Source organism: Pteropus vampyrus, unplaced genomic scaffold, assembly GCF_000151845.1.
Source record: "Pteropus vampyrus isolate Shadow unplaced genomic scaffold, Pvam_2.0 Scaffold196, whole genome shotgun sequence".
Taxonomy (NCBI): domain Eukaryota; kingdom Metazoa; phylum Chordata; class Mammalia; order Chiroptera; family Pteropodidae; genus Pteropus; species Pteropus vampyrus.
The window spans coordinates 2,118,802-2,132,974 of record NW_011888977.1 but is presented as its reverse complement, the minus strand read 5'-3'; the positions used below and the strand labels follow the sequence as shown (position 1 = coordinate 2,132,974).

At 47.5% G+C, this 14,173-nt stretch overlaps 1 protein-coding gene across 3 annotated transcripts in view; it reads left to right on the top strand.

The window, feature by feature from the left end:
• The window catches only part of ACSF3 (acyl-CoA synthetase family member 3), a 56,329-nt gene that overhangs the window by 19,017 nt on the left and 23,139 nt on the right, over nt 1-14,173 (top strand). For all 3 annotated transcript variants that reach the window (XM_011371872.2, XM_011371873.2, XM_011371871.2), the window contains one exon: nt 3,925-4,043. In XM_011371872.2, the coding sequence (XP_011370174.1) occupies nt 3,925-4,043 (119 nt within the window). The remainder of the gene's footprint in view (nt 1-3,924; nt 4,044-14,173) is intronic.

The window sequence follows — 14,173 nt, the reverse complement described above, 5'->3', positions numbered from 1 at the left end:
GACTGTGGCCAGCACTGCTGCCAGGATGGACACTAGGAGGGCGGCACTGTCCACGTGGTGCTAAGCAGGGGCACTATCCACATGGTGCTAGGTGGGTGGCACGGTCCACGTGGTGCTAGGAGAGTGGGATGTCAGCATGGTGCTACGGGGTGGCTGCTGCCAATTGAGCCTGTTCTGCCAGGGCCAGCATGGGGGTGGGGTGGAGTGTTTGCGGGGCTCTGTGGCTGCCCCACCCCTGGCTTCAGTCTCTTCCCTGTGTGGACTTCACTTTAATGAATCAATAGGGCTGTGAAACTGAAGTCATTGTCTCTGCCTTGACAGTTTAACTCTATTGTTGTGTTTGTGATGCCATGATTAATTAATATTCGGTCAGCACTTTCATTATAGAGCTTAACGGTTTGTAACTTTCACTTTGAGAGGAGAGAAGAGGCCTTACTGAACAGAGAGGAGCAGGAAGAGTGTGTGTGGAGGGGTAGTTTCCTCCTTATTAAAAAAATATTCAAAAGAGAAATGAGTGGATTGAAAGGAGGCAGGCAGAGGGTGGTGGATGGGGAGGCTGGCCTTTTTGCATTCAAAGAGGAAGACCATGTATCTCTTTTCTGATGAGAAATATATATTTGGTCTTTGTCCTTATTCCTGGCACAGACCTCCTAAAACTCTTGGAATTTCCTAGGTCCTAAGAGTCTTTATTTATTTATAACAAGCCTGTTTCAACCACACCTGAGTTTGTGTTAATGCGATGACTTTTGGAAGACTCCTAAGGATGGGGGCTGGTTGTCAGGGGAACCAACCAGGTGATTGGAAGGTGGAAATTCAGCCCCATCCCAACCACCTGGGAAGGAAAAGAGGCTGGAGGTTGAATTAATCACCAGTGGTCAATGGTTTAATCAGTTGTGCCTGCATAATTGAAATTCTGGTGAATACATGGAGGTGCTGGGAGGGTGGCTCGCCTGGAGAGCATGGAAGCTCGAAGCCCCTTCCCCCATACCTGCCCTAGATACTCTTCCATCTGGCCATTCAGAGATTGTATCCTTTATGACAACTGGTCTTCTAGTAAGTAAACTGTTTTTCCTGGATTCTGTGAACCGCTCTAGCAAATTATTGAACCCCAGGAAGGGGTTGTGGGAACCTCTGATTTGTAGTCAAGTCAGACAGAAGCTGTGGTTAACACCAGTTGTTACTGGCATCACTAAAGTGACCTACTGAAGGTGAGGGGCAGTTTGTCAGACCAGGTCCTTAACTTTCTCCACATGTGCTCCCCGCAATAGCTATGTGCCTCCCCTGCCTGAGGCCTTCTTGTCCACACGCATCTCTTTGTGGTCCCAGGACCTGGATGGAGCCTCTGTTTTCTTCCTGTTGGGGAGACAAGCGCAGGGCTTACACTTGAGGAGGCATTGCTGTCTGAGAGGCCTCTGTAAGGCCTGAGCAGGCGTCATGCCACCAAGATGGGCCTCTCGGAAGAAAGGGAACAAGGAGCAAGTTGGCTTTTATTTCTGAGTGAGGTGGTTGGTCCTGCTTAAGATTCTGTACTTAAGTTGATGAAGTGCCTGCTGATGAAATAATCACATTCTGCCTGATTGCTTAAGGTGTGTTCATGGAACTCTTTATCTCTGGCAGGTACTTGAAGAAATCATATCTGACCAGTCTCAGAGGGTAATAAATCAATTTCCAGTATTTGCTGTTTTCTCGTTATTCAGGCTAATCACCCTGCCCAGCACTACATCACCCTTGTTCAAGCAGCAAGAAACATCTTATTGATACAGATTACGAGAGTGTTGTAAGCTCCACAGGGTCTGCAGCAGTGCCAAGGGCACCAGGTCAGTGTGGCCTGTCTGAGCATCCCTGCCTCTCACATGCGGCCTTTCTTTTCTGCACATTATCTGCCCAATTCCTCCCTTGAACTGTTTGTTTTGTGGGGTTTACACACATACTAATCACTAAGGGCTAAAACCAAGGTTAGCCTACTGAAGCTTTCACCATGAAACATGAGCAATTGGGAGCATCTGGAGACCTCGGACCCCTGGCTTGGGCGAGCATCCCAGCAGTCAGGGCTGTGGCCCCGGCTTGTCACTCTGCCAGTGTGTCTGTTAGTCCTCATCAGACCATTAAGTCCAGAGAAGAATAGTGTAGATGACAGGAGTTAAACTTGTCACTGAAAAGAGAGATCCACAAAGAAAGGAGTCATTTAGTCTAGAAAAGATGATGACCTTGAGATCAACTGGAAACTGAACTTAGTGTCTGCAAAGTGGCAGCTGGTCTTCACTGTACCCAGGGTCAGGCTAAGCCATGCAGCAGGAAAAGCATGGCCTTTGAGGTCAGGAAGGTCTAGGCTTGGACCCACTTCCACATTCACAGGCTAGTCCTCGTCTCTGGTCTCTATGTCTTGTCTCCACACTGCAAATGAAATGCCCCTGCTTCCAGGTTATCTAGAGTCTTGAGTGTCCTGGTACCTATGTAGATGTACCTCAAAGAAGAGATGGGGGGATTATTCCTTTTATATGAAATGTCCAGAGCAGGCAAATCCACAGAGACAGAAATCAGATCAGTAATGCGGTGCAGGGGGATGGGAGTGGGGTCGGGGTACAAAGTGGCTGCTGCTAGGTACAGGCTTCCTTCTGGGGTAATGAAAAGTTCTGGAACTAGATGGTGATAATGATTGCATAACACCATGAATGTGGCAGATGCCACTGAATTGCCACTTTATAATGATCAATTGTATCTTATTGTATCTTATATGGATTTCACTTTAATTTGAAAAATCTTTGGAAGCAAAAAAAGAAGGAGGAGGAGGAGGAGAAGGAGAGAAGAAGGAGAAGAAGAGGAGGAGGAGGAGGAGGAGGAAGAGGAAGAAGAAGGAGGAGGAGGAGGAAGAGGAAGAAGAAGGAGGAGGAGAAGGAGAAGGAGGAAGGAGAAGAAAGAAGAAGAGATAGGAGAATGCTGGTGCCTCTGCTTCCCACAGGACAGGGATACATTTCAGACCAGAGTTGAGGAGTGAGACCTCCAGAACATGAAACAGCAGAGAGCTCAGGGTTATAGGGCCCAGGCTGTACCCCACCAAGACCTGAGGCACAGAAGACAGGTCGAGGAGGACAAGAGAGCACTGTTGTAGTAAAACGAGACTGATGTAACAGGCCGTGTGAAATATCTGCATGGAGGACACTGAGTGGATTGCAGAGAGTTTGCTGACCTGCCTCCCTGGGACGTTTATCCCCTAACAGATCCTCGTTGAGTCCAGCTATTAAAACAAAGGGCCTGAGACTTTGAAGTGAATTCTCACTGATGCTGAGTGTTTGGTGTTAGAATCTCTGTCCCACCTTAGTCATTCATTACAGTGGCTGTGGAGCACATCCTGGTCACCTGCCTACCTGTGTAGGTTCAAAGTTTGATTGTAAGCTGGCCCACCATGCTAGGGGCTTTGGTTGGGATGTAGACACTAAATAAACCATACGTGCTAATAAATGAGCCAGAATGCCAGTGATATGTTATCCCCCTGCCATGAGGATCCCTGCTCACCACCTAACTTCTGGCATCGGTGCCCCTTGGGACCTTCTCTGTACAGGAGTATTTCTATGCCGTTTATTGCTCAGTGAGGTGCTGGAGTACAAGTGGAAGCCATCGCAGCATCCTGCCCTGGGTGCTGGCAGGCCTTCCCGAGGTGAATGAAGGTGCTGTGGAGCATTCGGAGCTAGGCCTCACCCCCTGTTGGCAGCTGCGAGTACTGGCGGTGCCTGCTGCTGCTGCTGCTGCTGCTGCTGCTGCTGCTGCTGCTGCTGGAGCAGGGTGGGGCCCCGTGCTCTTGGTTCTCGGGTCTTCTCCCCTCTGTGCGTGACATCCAGGTGGGATCTGAGCACCTCAGGCATGCGGTCCTCTCCTTCGGAATGCCTCTGACCCATCTCCTTTCTCATGTTTCTCCTTTCCCTGCAGGTTCTGTGGGCATCCCGCTGCCAGGCGTTGAGGTGCGCATTGTCTCAGAAAATCCAAGCCCTCAGAAGGAGGGCTGCCCCTACATCCTCCATGCGGAAGGAAATGAGAAGGACACTAAGGTGAGTCATTCTGCTCTCAGCTGGCAGCACATGGGCATTGCACGATCATGACCACCCGGCAGGCCAGTCACAAAGGTTGAAGATCTCTCTGCTTTGGAGATGGAGTCGCCACTGCACAGGGACAGCCCTCCTGGATGATGGAGATGCTAGCTGGCATTTGCCATGAGCGTCCACTAGTGTTTCCAGGCATTGCCCACCATGTGGACAGTGTAAGAGGACAACTGAGGCCCAGCTGTGCCCTGACCCCCAGCACTCTGCCTGACCCCTCCCTGGGATCCATCCACTGGGATTGCTTTGAGTTGAGTCATGACAGCCTTGGCTAAGGACAGTCCAAGTTAAAACAGGTCGTTGTAGTTGAGACATGGTTAAAAATTCTATGTTGGTAGGACCCTAGCACCCACTCAGAGTGGACGCCAACACAGACTGCCAGGGCAGGTGTAGCTGCTGCAGCAGCCTTACTGAAGGCCTTTGGGCAGTTCACAGAGCCCCAGAGAATTAAGGTTACCCACTTCTACTGAGATCATTGGTTCCTCTCTTAATTTCTATGTTCTAAAATTGGCAAGGGTAAAAAAGAAGAAGAAAGGAACATTGTCTTATTTGTTTTAGTTCAGTGAAGATTTTAATAGCTACAAAAGCACTGATCCTAAGTGAAGGGGAGTACCAGAAAGGTTTAGAGATTAGTGGGAAATGGAATTTTGATTTAAAAGGAAATTATTTTCTCTGTAGCTAATATCCATACTAGACATCACATGCGATTGATTTTTGTTACCCTGAGGTTTCAAAAATGAAAATATTGAGTCCTCATTCTACCTTTTCCTTCTTCATGAGCATCACTGGCCCAGTCAGACTCCCAGTTCTGCATCTCACCTGTGCAAGGAAAGACTGAGGACAGGACTTGCCCTGTGGGACACAGTTTACACATCTAAAATGGGAGGACTGAGGAGATTGTTGTTGAATGTTTTCGTGTAAGGAAATAGGTGGAAATTGGATACTTTTAAGTGTAATATTATGAAAATTTTCAGAATGACATCAAGAAGTAGGTATTCTCTTTACCTAAGAAAACCTCTTACCTGGTGGGCCCATAGGCACACAGAATGTACCCACGTAGAGGCCCGCCTGCAGCCCTCGCTGGGTTGTCACTCTCTCAGGCTCTCTTCCCCAGATGTGACAACCTCCAGACACGGCCTTGCTCCTTCACAGCCTATGGGCAGTTTCCGTGGCACTCTTAGGGTCCTGAGCCATTGCTGTCACTCCCTGACCACCCTCTGCCTGGGCTCTCGCCTCTGCCCCATTGGTCCGTCCAGAGCCTTCAGCCACAGTCACACTTTAGAATCCTTTTCTGGCTCTCAGCCAGTGCCCTGTACCACCCATTCCCCCCTTGACTCCTGATAGATCCTGTTTACACCCAGGTCACCAGCCTCCCTGCATTTCATAGCTGCTTCCCTGCTAGATGCTCAGGCTGTGCACTGGGCCAGGGATGGCCAGCAGAATGTGCAGGCTGGGGTGTGGGTTCAGGGACACTGCTCCATCAGGACGTACCCAGCAGAGAAACCGGTGGGTGTGTGTGGGTCCACCAGGCACTAGCAGCACAGGCAGCATCATCCATGACTGTGCCACCTCCACCAGGTGCCAGTCACCTGATGGCTCGGCTTCTATGTGCACCTGTTCTGCTGGAGGTGGCAGAGGTGCTGCCAGAGAGAAGGAGTGGGGGTGGGGAGCAGCTTCTTAAATTACAATACAATTTAACTGCTTCGCACCTGCAGTGGCAAGCGGCTGGCCATCTGACAGCTCCTTCTCTCCTGTCTTTGTTTCAGTCTACAGAGAGTTGTGCATTGAAACGTGCTTAAAATAGAAAGAACTGGCAGCCCTAGCCTGGAGCGCCTTGACAATCAGAGAGAAGAAACTACTTGTTCTGCAGGGTGGGAGCTGGAGGAGAGCAGATGCCAACAGCTGGGGGCCCGATGGGCCATGGAGGTTAGAGGGGAGATAAGGGAGCTAGAGTCTCCTTCCTTCCTGCATGATGAGCCCCATACAGACACATCCTGTCTAAATGTGAAAGTAAGGAGATTTAGCACTCATGATGGCATGTTTGGGGTGTTCTAGAACATTTCCAACTCAGTGAAGGGATCAGTGTGACAGTCAAGACTGGAGCCTGCCTCGATGGCTGCACGGAAGCTGAGGACCACTCCATAGGAAGAGACACCAGAGGGCCTGTTGTCCCATGCGCAGGGTTATGGCAGTTCTGGGCCTAGTGTTTGATCCTATGACCAGTAAGGCTGAGCTAGGCAGAGGCCACCCCCAGGTGACCAGGACCATAGGAGGGACTCCCAGGTAAATCTCAGCTGCAGGGACCTGCTTTTCTTTCCCTGTGTTCTTGTTTGAAGGAGCCCCCTACCGTGGCACAATTTGCCTGACGCCAGCTACAGTGCAGTAGAACACATGATCTCGAGCATGTTACCTGCGAGGGCCCAAGCCCGTAAACAGCCTCATGGTCTTGCCCATGAGTAGAGTGGTGGCCCCGCCCTCTTGGTCTTGATGGCATTTGTCAAAATTCACCTTTTAGAAGTGGAGACTCAGAGATATTTTTCACCTTCCCCCATACCAGGACTTTGTAAAGTGATAGCGAAGCAGGACTCGGGCCGTGACCTACATAGAACTTTCCACTTGGGCGCTCCACTCCGTGGGATGCAGCCGCAGCTTTGAGCCGAACAGGGCCCATACTTCCATGCCTGTGCCTCTCCAAGAGCCCATCAGCACTGCAGGGAGTAAGACAAACCCCAGGCAGGGTTAGGCCAGCAGGCGTGAAAACTGCAAAGACTAGGCCATCCTGAAGGAAACGTGTTTCTGTCGATTTCAGTGACATGTTGCAGCAGAAACAGGAACTAACTTGTGGCCTCGTTGGGGACTGTGATTACTAATAAGTAAAGCAGGAAGCTGTGATGCACGTAGTGACCGTTGGTGTGGGGTGGCCTCTGTGATGCTGCAGGAGGTCGCAGTCTTCTCGGTTCTTACACAGATTGTGAATGTGCTGCTGAAGTGTTGATACTGTCTCTGAAAAAGGGATTCGCCAAGCAAAATCTTTCCGGTTCTTATCTAATGCGTTATAAAGTCTCAGTGCAGCCCAAACTGCTAAGGACTGATTTTTTAACATTCAGAAGTCAGGATGGCGGAAGACGATTTATTTCAAGTGGTTTTTAATTTTTAATTGGAAATAATTTTAAACTCACAGAAAAACTGCAAAAATAACAGTACAAAGAATGCCCATACACCCCCTCACCCAGATCACCTACCATTAACATCGGCCACTTTCTCCGTACACACAGGATTTCTCTGCCTCATGAGCCATGGCACGTCACCAAAAACACTCCATAGCCTGGTGCTCACTCATGTGACTGTGGCACAGGATTGGCATTCGCTGGTATAACGCCCTCGCAAGCTTCTCTGTCCCACATTGGGGTGTTCCTCGTATCTGCTCACCCTGCGACGTCACGTGTGGCATCTTCCCTCCACTGCAGGTTCAGTCTGGGGTCATGTGTCTTCTTGGCTTGTCGTGAAGGCAAGTCTTGAACTTGGAAATACTTTCTTCTTAGTTAGACAGTCACCAGGCCTTTAGACCTGAATGACAGGCATGATGTCAGCACAGGTAGTATTTATCAGAAAGAGAACATGTCAACTGAGTAGGAGTGTGCTGCATGGTGACAGTGAGTGTGGAACATGAAGGTTTGGGGAGGACACCTTCGCTGAGAACCTCCTCAGGGCCAGCCTGCTGTGGGCACCATGGCCTCGGCTTCTCCCGTCCACTCCTTTCTTTCATCCAACTAGCACATGAGGAGACCCATCTGGGCCAAGCACTGAGCCCCATGTCGCTGTCAGGATTGGCAGACAGCTATCAACAGTGATGGTGCCCATTGTGGCACGTGCAGTGCAGGGTGGGTGTCCCTTAGGCCTCTGAAGCGTAAGAGCACTTGGTGCTTCTTTGGCCAGAACCCACCACTGAGAATCAGGAGTGAGTGGCCAGGGCTCTCAGGCCTCTATCTGCCCTGAGAAAGGGAGCCCCCAGGGAAGATGGGAGCCCTGCCAGGGCAGAGGGGCAGCTAGGCCGTGCAGTACTTTCCAGAGAGCAGGAGGATCCCCGTTAGCTCCCGCACACGCCCACATCACCCAGTAGTGTGCAGGCAGGGATAAGGCTAGGGGTCGGGGGCGCTGGGGAGGGAGGCTGTTTTGGGTCAGGGGGAAGACTCATTTGGCCTGGATGTGTGGTAAAGCACACCTGTGTGCCCTGCGGAACACAGTCTGGGCCCTCACTATGGGTCCTTATACAGTGACACCATCGTGTCTTCTTGTCCCTGAGTGTGGGGCTGCCCTGGCCACAGCTGCTTGACAACATGGCCGGCATCCCCGGCACTCACTTGTCTCAGCCATCTGTGGCTCTGCTGCCCGTGCTTCCTGAGTCTTGCAGCTTTGTCTGGTGAGACTTCAGGTGCTAGAAGAGTGGGCACCCTTCCCCTCCCCCACAGGGAGGTTCTTCGGCACCATTTGAAGTGGTTCCACCTTCATGGTTTCCTCTGTCTACTGTCTCCTTGCTGGGCTGGTTAACATGCCTGCCCAGATCTGGGGGGCTTTGTTTGCTACAATGCATCTTTCACGTGCCACAGCCTCCAGCTGGCTCCCGCCTGTAAACTCTGCGAGCACGTCGCACACTGTCTCTTTATTTATTTTATTTATTTTTTTATTTTTTTTGGAAATTGCTCACTTACATGAGAGCTTAACATCAGCCAGCAACAATGGGGTCCATCAGCAGATAAAGGGCTTCACAGCTGTACATAACACACAGGGTAACCAGGCCTTCACACAGAATCATCTTGCTGAGGATGCAAAGAGACCCACGTGGGATGTGCATGGTATGGAGCAGGAGGACAGCAGCAGTGAGCTCTGCTTCCTTTTATTTCCCCTTAAAAATTAATTATCTCGTAGTTTATCCATATGCAGGCTGTCACTCTGGACAGCAGACTGCTCTATTGCCTCTCTTCCCCACACCACCAGCATCTCTCGTACCCTCCCTTGTTGCTGCCATCTGTCGTTGTGTGTGCCACCAACTGCTGCATGCAACCCATGGCAGGGCCTGGACACGCTCTGCCCCATGATGGTAACAGTGCTGTCCACACAGAGGCACTCAGCTCAGATAAATGGCAGACAGTTCTTTGCCTCTTGGGCTGATGGGGTCACTACCTCTATCAAGGGCCAGGTAGGAGGCAGCATGACCCTAAAGAGGGAATCTCACGTGGAAAAGTGAGTCCACTTGTCACCCTGACACACCAGGTGAATGCCTGCTAGTGCTCAGCTGCCCTGGCTGTCAACCAGAGCCTGCCCCACAAATGCGCTTTAAAGGCACACTTAGAAACGCAAGGCAAAGAGTCCTGCCTTCCTCCCATTGGCTCATCCCTACTTAGATGACCAGATTTTTCTAGTCCAAGCAATGGGCAATGCTGAGCTGGGCAGCCCTTCATCAGGACATAGCAGGAGCCCACAGTGAAGGAGTGGTCCAAGGAGGCCTTCAGGGTTTGGGGCTCTGCCATGGGTCCTGCCCCTGCTCACCTGCCTGCATTCCAGCACCACCTTCTAGCACGCCCTCCACTACAGAGGACAGAGGCGTCCTCTCATCATGAATTGGGCAGCTGTCAGAGGTTCCACCTGGTAACTTTGCAGCAACACCTACCACTGATAGAGAAAAGAACAGTGCTACTGCCAGCAGGTCACTAGGCCAGTGGAACATGGTTTAGAGTTGGAGCAGACACCGCAGTCTTTGAAAGTGGGATTCAGGCTGCTTCAGATGAAGAAGCGTTCATTCTCACGTTGGCAGCTCTTGAACATGGCTCTGGTCATAGTAAAATGCAGCGGCACCCATGTGCAGGTGCATGTGCCCTTGGTCACACAATGTTCCTACACGCATGAAGATGGGGAGTTCCCTGTGAAGACAGCCCAGACTTTTCACTGCTGCACGGAAAGCAGGTGTGGCGTGAAGTCACATGAGCAAGCCAGCACCCAGGGTCTGGCTGCCTGCTCCATCCAACCTGCACCTAGAGCGCTCTCAGGAACAGCTGGGGTTCTCGGTGCAGGAACTGGGCCCCACTGACCACCCGCCCAGCCCTGTTCCTCATCACAGCAGATGTTGGTGTTCACTCCGAGTGGTGGTTCTGAGGAATCTCAGCAGAAACTCAGATGGGGCTCTGGCTCTGTGCATGGCCCACTCATGCAGGTGATAGATTTTAGTCGAAGGTAGCATTTGTTGTTATGTACTATTTTAGATTACTTGCTATTTCTCTATATTATTCTCTACACACTGTTCCTTTTCTCATGGTTTATCTTCACTCTTGATATCCTCTCACACCTTGTCTCTAAAATTTACATGTCAGCCACCAAAATTAAATTGACTTTCCTGTCCCAAGGTCTGTCCAATGAGTCAGAATAGCATAAGCAGATGTGTGATGGGCTTGTGTGTGTTTAAAGCTCCATATTGGTGGTTCATTTTTCCCCTCTCCCTCAACATTTTTTTTTTTTGGCATGAAGAAAATGATGCTATATCTTAGTTACTTGATACTTGCTTTCTGTAGACTGGATACTCCTTGGCAAATCTGTAAAAAAGTTAGGATCAGTGGACGTGCCTGTCTTTATGGTACAGACTCGTGGTGGAATGTGTCTGGTGAACCTAAGACGGGCCTCAGGTTGTGTGCTGGATGAGATTGAGCTGTAGGTGAGGGACTCAAGGGGCCCTAGTTAAGAGTTGGTTTCGATTCCAGAAGACCTCAGCTCTGCGCTCTATGTGTCTGCGGCCACACGGCCTGCATGCTGGCAGCTGCTGTGCTGGAGGGCTCGTCAGTGTGTCACAGGACGTCAGTGCGACATCTGCAGACAGCAGTCATCCTTCTCATTCACCAATTTCAAGTTAGTCTATGGTGAGCCACAGCCTGGTTTCAGAGATGCTAAATGTTAAAAAAAAAAAAAAAAAAAAAATACCTCCCAGAATTAATAGAATTAGTATCTCTTCATTTCATGGCAGCTTGCCTGAGATAAGATCATAAATATTTTTTCTTACTATGTGAAATCAGAAATTGACACAATGCTGGGGGTGGACAGAAAGTTCTCTCTGACTTGAATAGCTGTGGTTCCTGCTTCCTGCCCACTACCCAGACCATCTTGCATGTGGTCAGCATGCACTTGGCCATGGAGAGAAGGGCAGGGCTTGGCTTTGCTGGATCTCGACCCTGAGGTTTAACACAGATGGAGAAATAAAGAAAGGGTCCACAGACATTAGGAGCTGGAGTGACCACAGCATGGAATGGAGTGGTTCTGTCTGTAAATTAGTATACAGTTGGTATCATCTGGGTCCAGTCAGGAGATAGAACACACAGTGATTTGAACAGGTGACATTTAGTACCAAGAATACCTAAACTGACAGAATAACTGTGTGATATAAGAAGCCTCTGTAGGGCACCCAAGGCAGGGAGACTGAAGGGCAAGCACGGAAGAATTTTTCCTTTTGTTGTTGATTCCTAACTGAGAATGGAAATTAAGAAATTAGAACTGTCCATTTCTTCCTTTAATTCTGTCAGTTTTTGCTTAATAGATAGATAGATAGATAGATAGATAGATAGATAGATAGATAGATAGATAGATAGATATTGTTTCATATATTTTGATGGTCTGTCATTAGGTATGTAAATGTTTATAATTGTTATATTTTCTTGCTGTATCGAAACTATTATTAATATATAATGTCCTTTGTCTCTTGTAACCTTTTCTGATTTAAAGTCTGTTTTGTCTGATATCAGTGTAGCCACCCTGCCCTGTTTTGGTTACTGTTTGCATGTAATGTCTCTCTCCATCCTTTCACTTTTAATCCATCGGTGTCTTTGGATCTCAGGCGAGTCTCTTGTAGACAGCATATAATTGGATCTTGTGTTTTTATACACTATGCCAATCTCTGTTTTTTGACTGAAGAGTTTAATCTTTTTATATTTAAAGTAATTACTGATAGGGAGGGACTTCTGTTGTTGTGCTATTTGTTTCCTATATGCCTTGTAGCTTTTTATGTACCCTGTTTCCTATATTAGTGCCTTCTTTTGTATTTAGTTGATTTCTTGTAGTGAAATATTTAAATTCCTTTCTCATTTCCTTTTGTGTATATTCTATAGCTAATTTCTTTGTGGTTACCACAGAGATTACATTTAACATCCTTAAGTTATAATACTAATTTGAATTTATAGCAGCTTAACTTTAATAGCTTACAAAACTCCGCTTTACAGCTCTGTCCCCACCTCTTTCAGTTGTTGATGTCACCGAATTACATCTTGATACACTGTATGCCCAAAACATAAACTAATTTTTTTAAAAATGTGTTAGTCTCCTAAATTATGTAGAAAACAAGATTTGGAATTACAAACCATCGTTACAATAATACTAGCTATTGTAATTGCCCATATATCTACTTTTATTAAGATCTTTATTTCTCCATACTGCTTCAGGTTACTGTCTGGTGTCCTTTCTTTTCTCCTGCAAGATGCCCTTGAGCATTTTTTGAGGGCAGGTATAGCAGTCACCAACCCCTCAGCTTTTGTTTATCTGGGAATATCTTAATTTCTCTTTCATTTTTAAAGGACAGTTTAACTGGATATAGGATTCTTGGTTGATAGGGTTTTTTTTTTTTTTTTTCTTTCAGCCTTTTGAATGTATCAGTGTACTGCCTTCTGGCTTCCAAAGTTTCTGATGAGAAATTTGCTAATAATCTTATTAAAGATCCCTTGTATATGATGATGCTTCTCTTGCTACATTCAAGATTCTTTCTCTTTTGAAAGTTTGATTATAATGTGTCTTAGTGTTAGTCTTTTTGAGTTCATCTTACTTGGAGTTCATTGAGCTTCTTGGATATTTATATCCATGTATTTCATTAAATGTGGGAAGTTTTCAGCCACTATTTCTTCAAATATTCTCTCTTTTTCTTCTAGGACTCCCATAATGCTTACGTTGGTCTGCTTGATGGTCCCTCAAGCTCTGTTTGGTTTTCTTTTTAATCTTTTCTTTCTATTCCTCAGACTCAATAATTTCCATTGTCTTCAGGTTTGCTGTTTCTTTCTTATGCCTGGGCATATCTGCCTTTGAATGTGTCTAGTGAATTTTTCATTTCATTTATTGTACTTTTCAGTATTTGGTTTTTTTTTTGGGGGGGTGCGGATTTCTCTTTATTGATCTTTTCATTTTGTTCATGCATAGTGTTTTGACTTTCTCCACATTTTCCTTTAGTTCTTTGAGCATCTTTAAGACAGCTTTTTTAAAGTCTCTGTCTAGTACATCTTCCATTAAGTCTTTTTCCGGGCCAGTTTCTATTGTTGTTGTTGTTTTCCTTTGGATGAACCACACTTTCCTGTTTCTTTGTATGCCTTGTGATTTTTGTTGAATACTGACTATTTGTATCTAATAATGTGATAACTATTGGAATCAGGTTTTCCCCCTCTCCCAGGGTTTGCTGTTTTTTGTTATTGTTTTTGATTATTGTTCTTATTTTATTGATTGTCATAGGCTGTCTCTGTGCTGAGGATCAGCCTGAGGTATAAACTTAGGTCTTCTTATGTTTTTTCTGAGTCTTTCCTTGGGCATGTGCAGCCACTTTCTAATTTTCCCCATATATGCAGTTTTTTCTGAATGTGCTAATTTTAATGTCTGGTTCCTGAAAAGGGAAAAGTAAAAAATGAAGGCAGGGAAGGGCATCAGCCCTTTAAATTTCTTGAAAGTCATTCCATCTGCTGGGGGACAGGCTTGTAACAGTGGGCGGATGTACAGCAACGGCTGCCTGACTCTCTGCACCTCTGTGATCAGAATCAGCAGTCAGCACAGATCCCCAGTATTTGGAGAACAGGGTGCTCTTTGCTCACCCTGGCTCCTGCAAGTTGTGTGCAGGCTGCTCCAGGAACATGTATACAGCTGCCTGGCATGGGGATGAGGTGAGAGATGGGTAGATGCTGCTGTGCTGAGAGCTGAAAATGACCAAAATCAACTGCACTTTACCATCCAAGTCTTACCCTGGAAGTTGCAAGCCTTCTTCAGATTCCTAGAGTTCCGAAATAGTTACCTCAAAG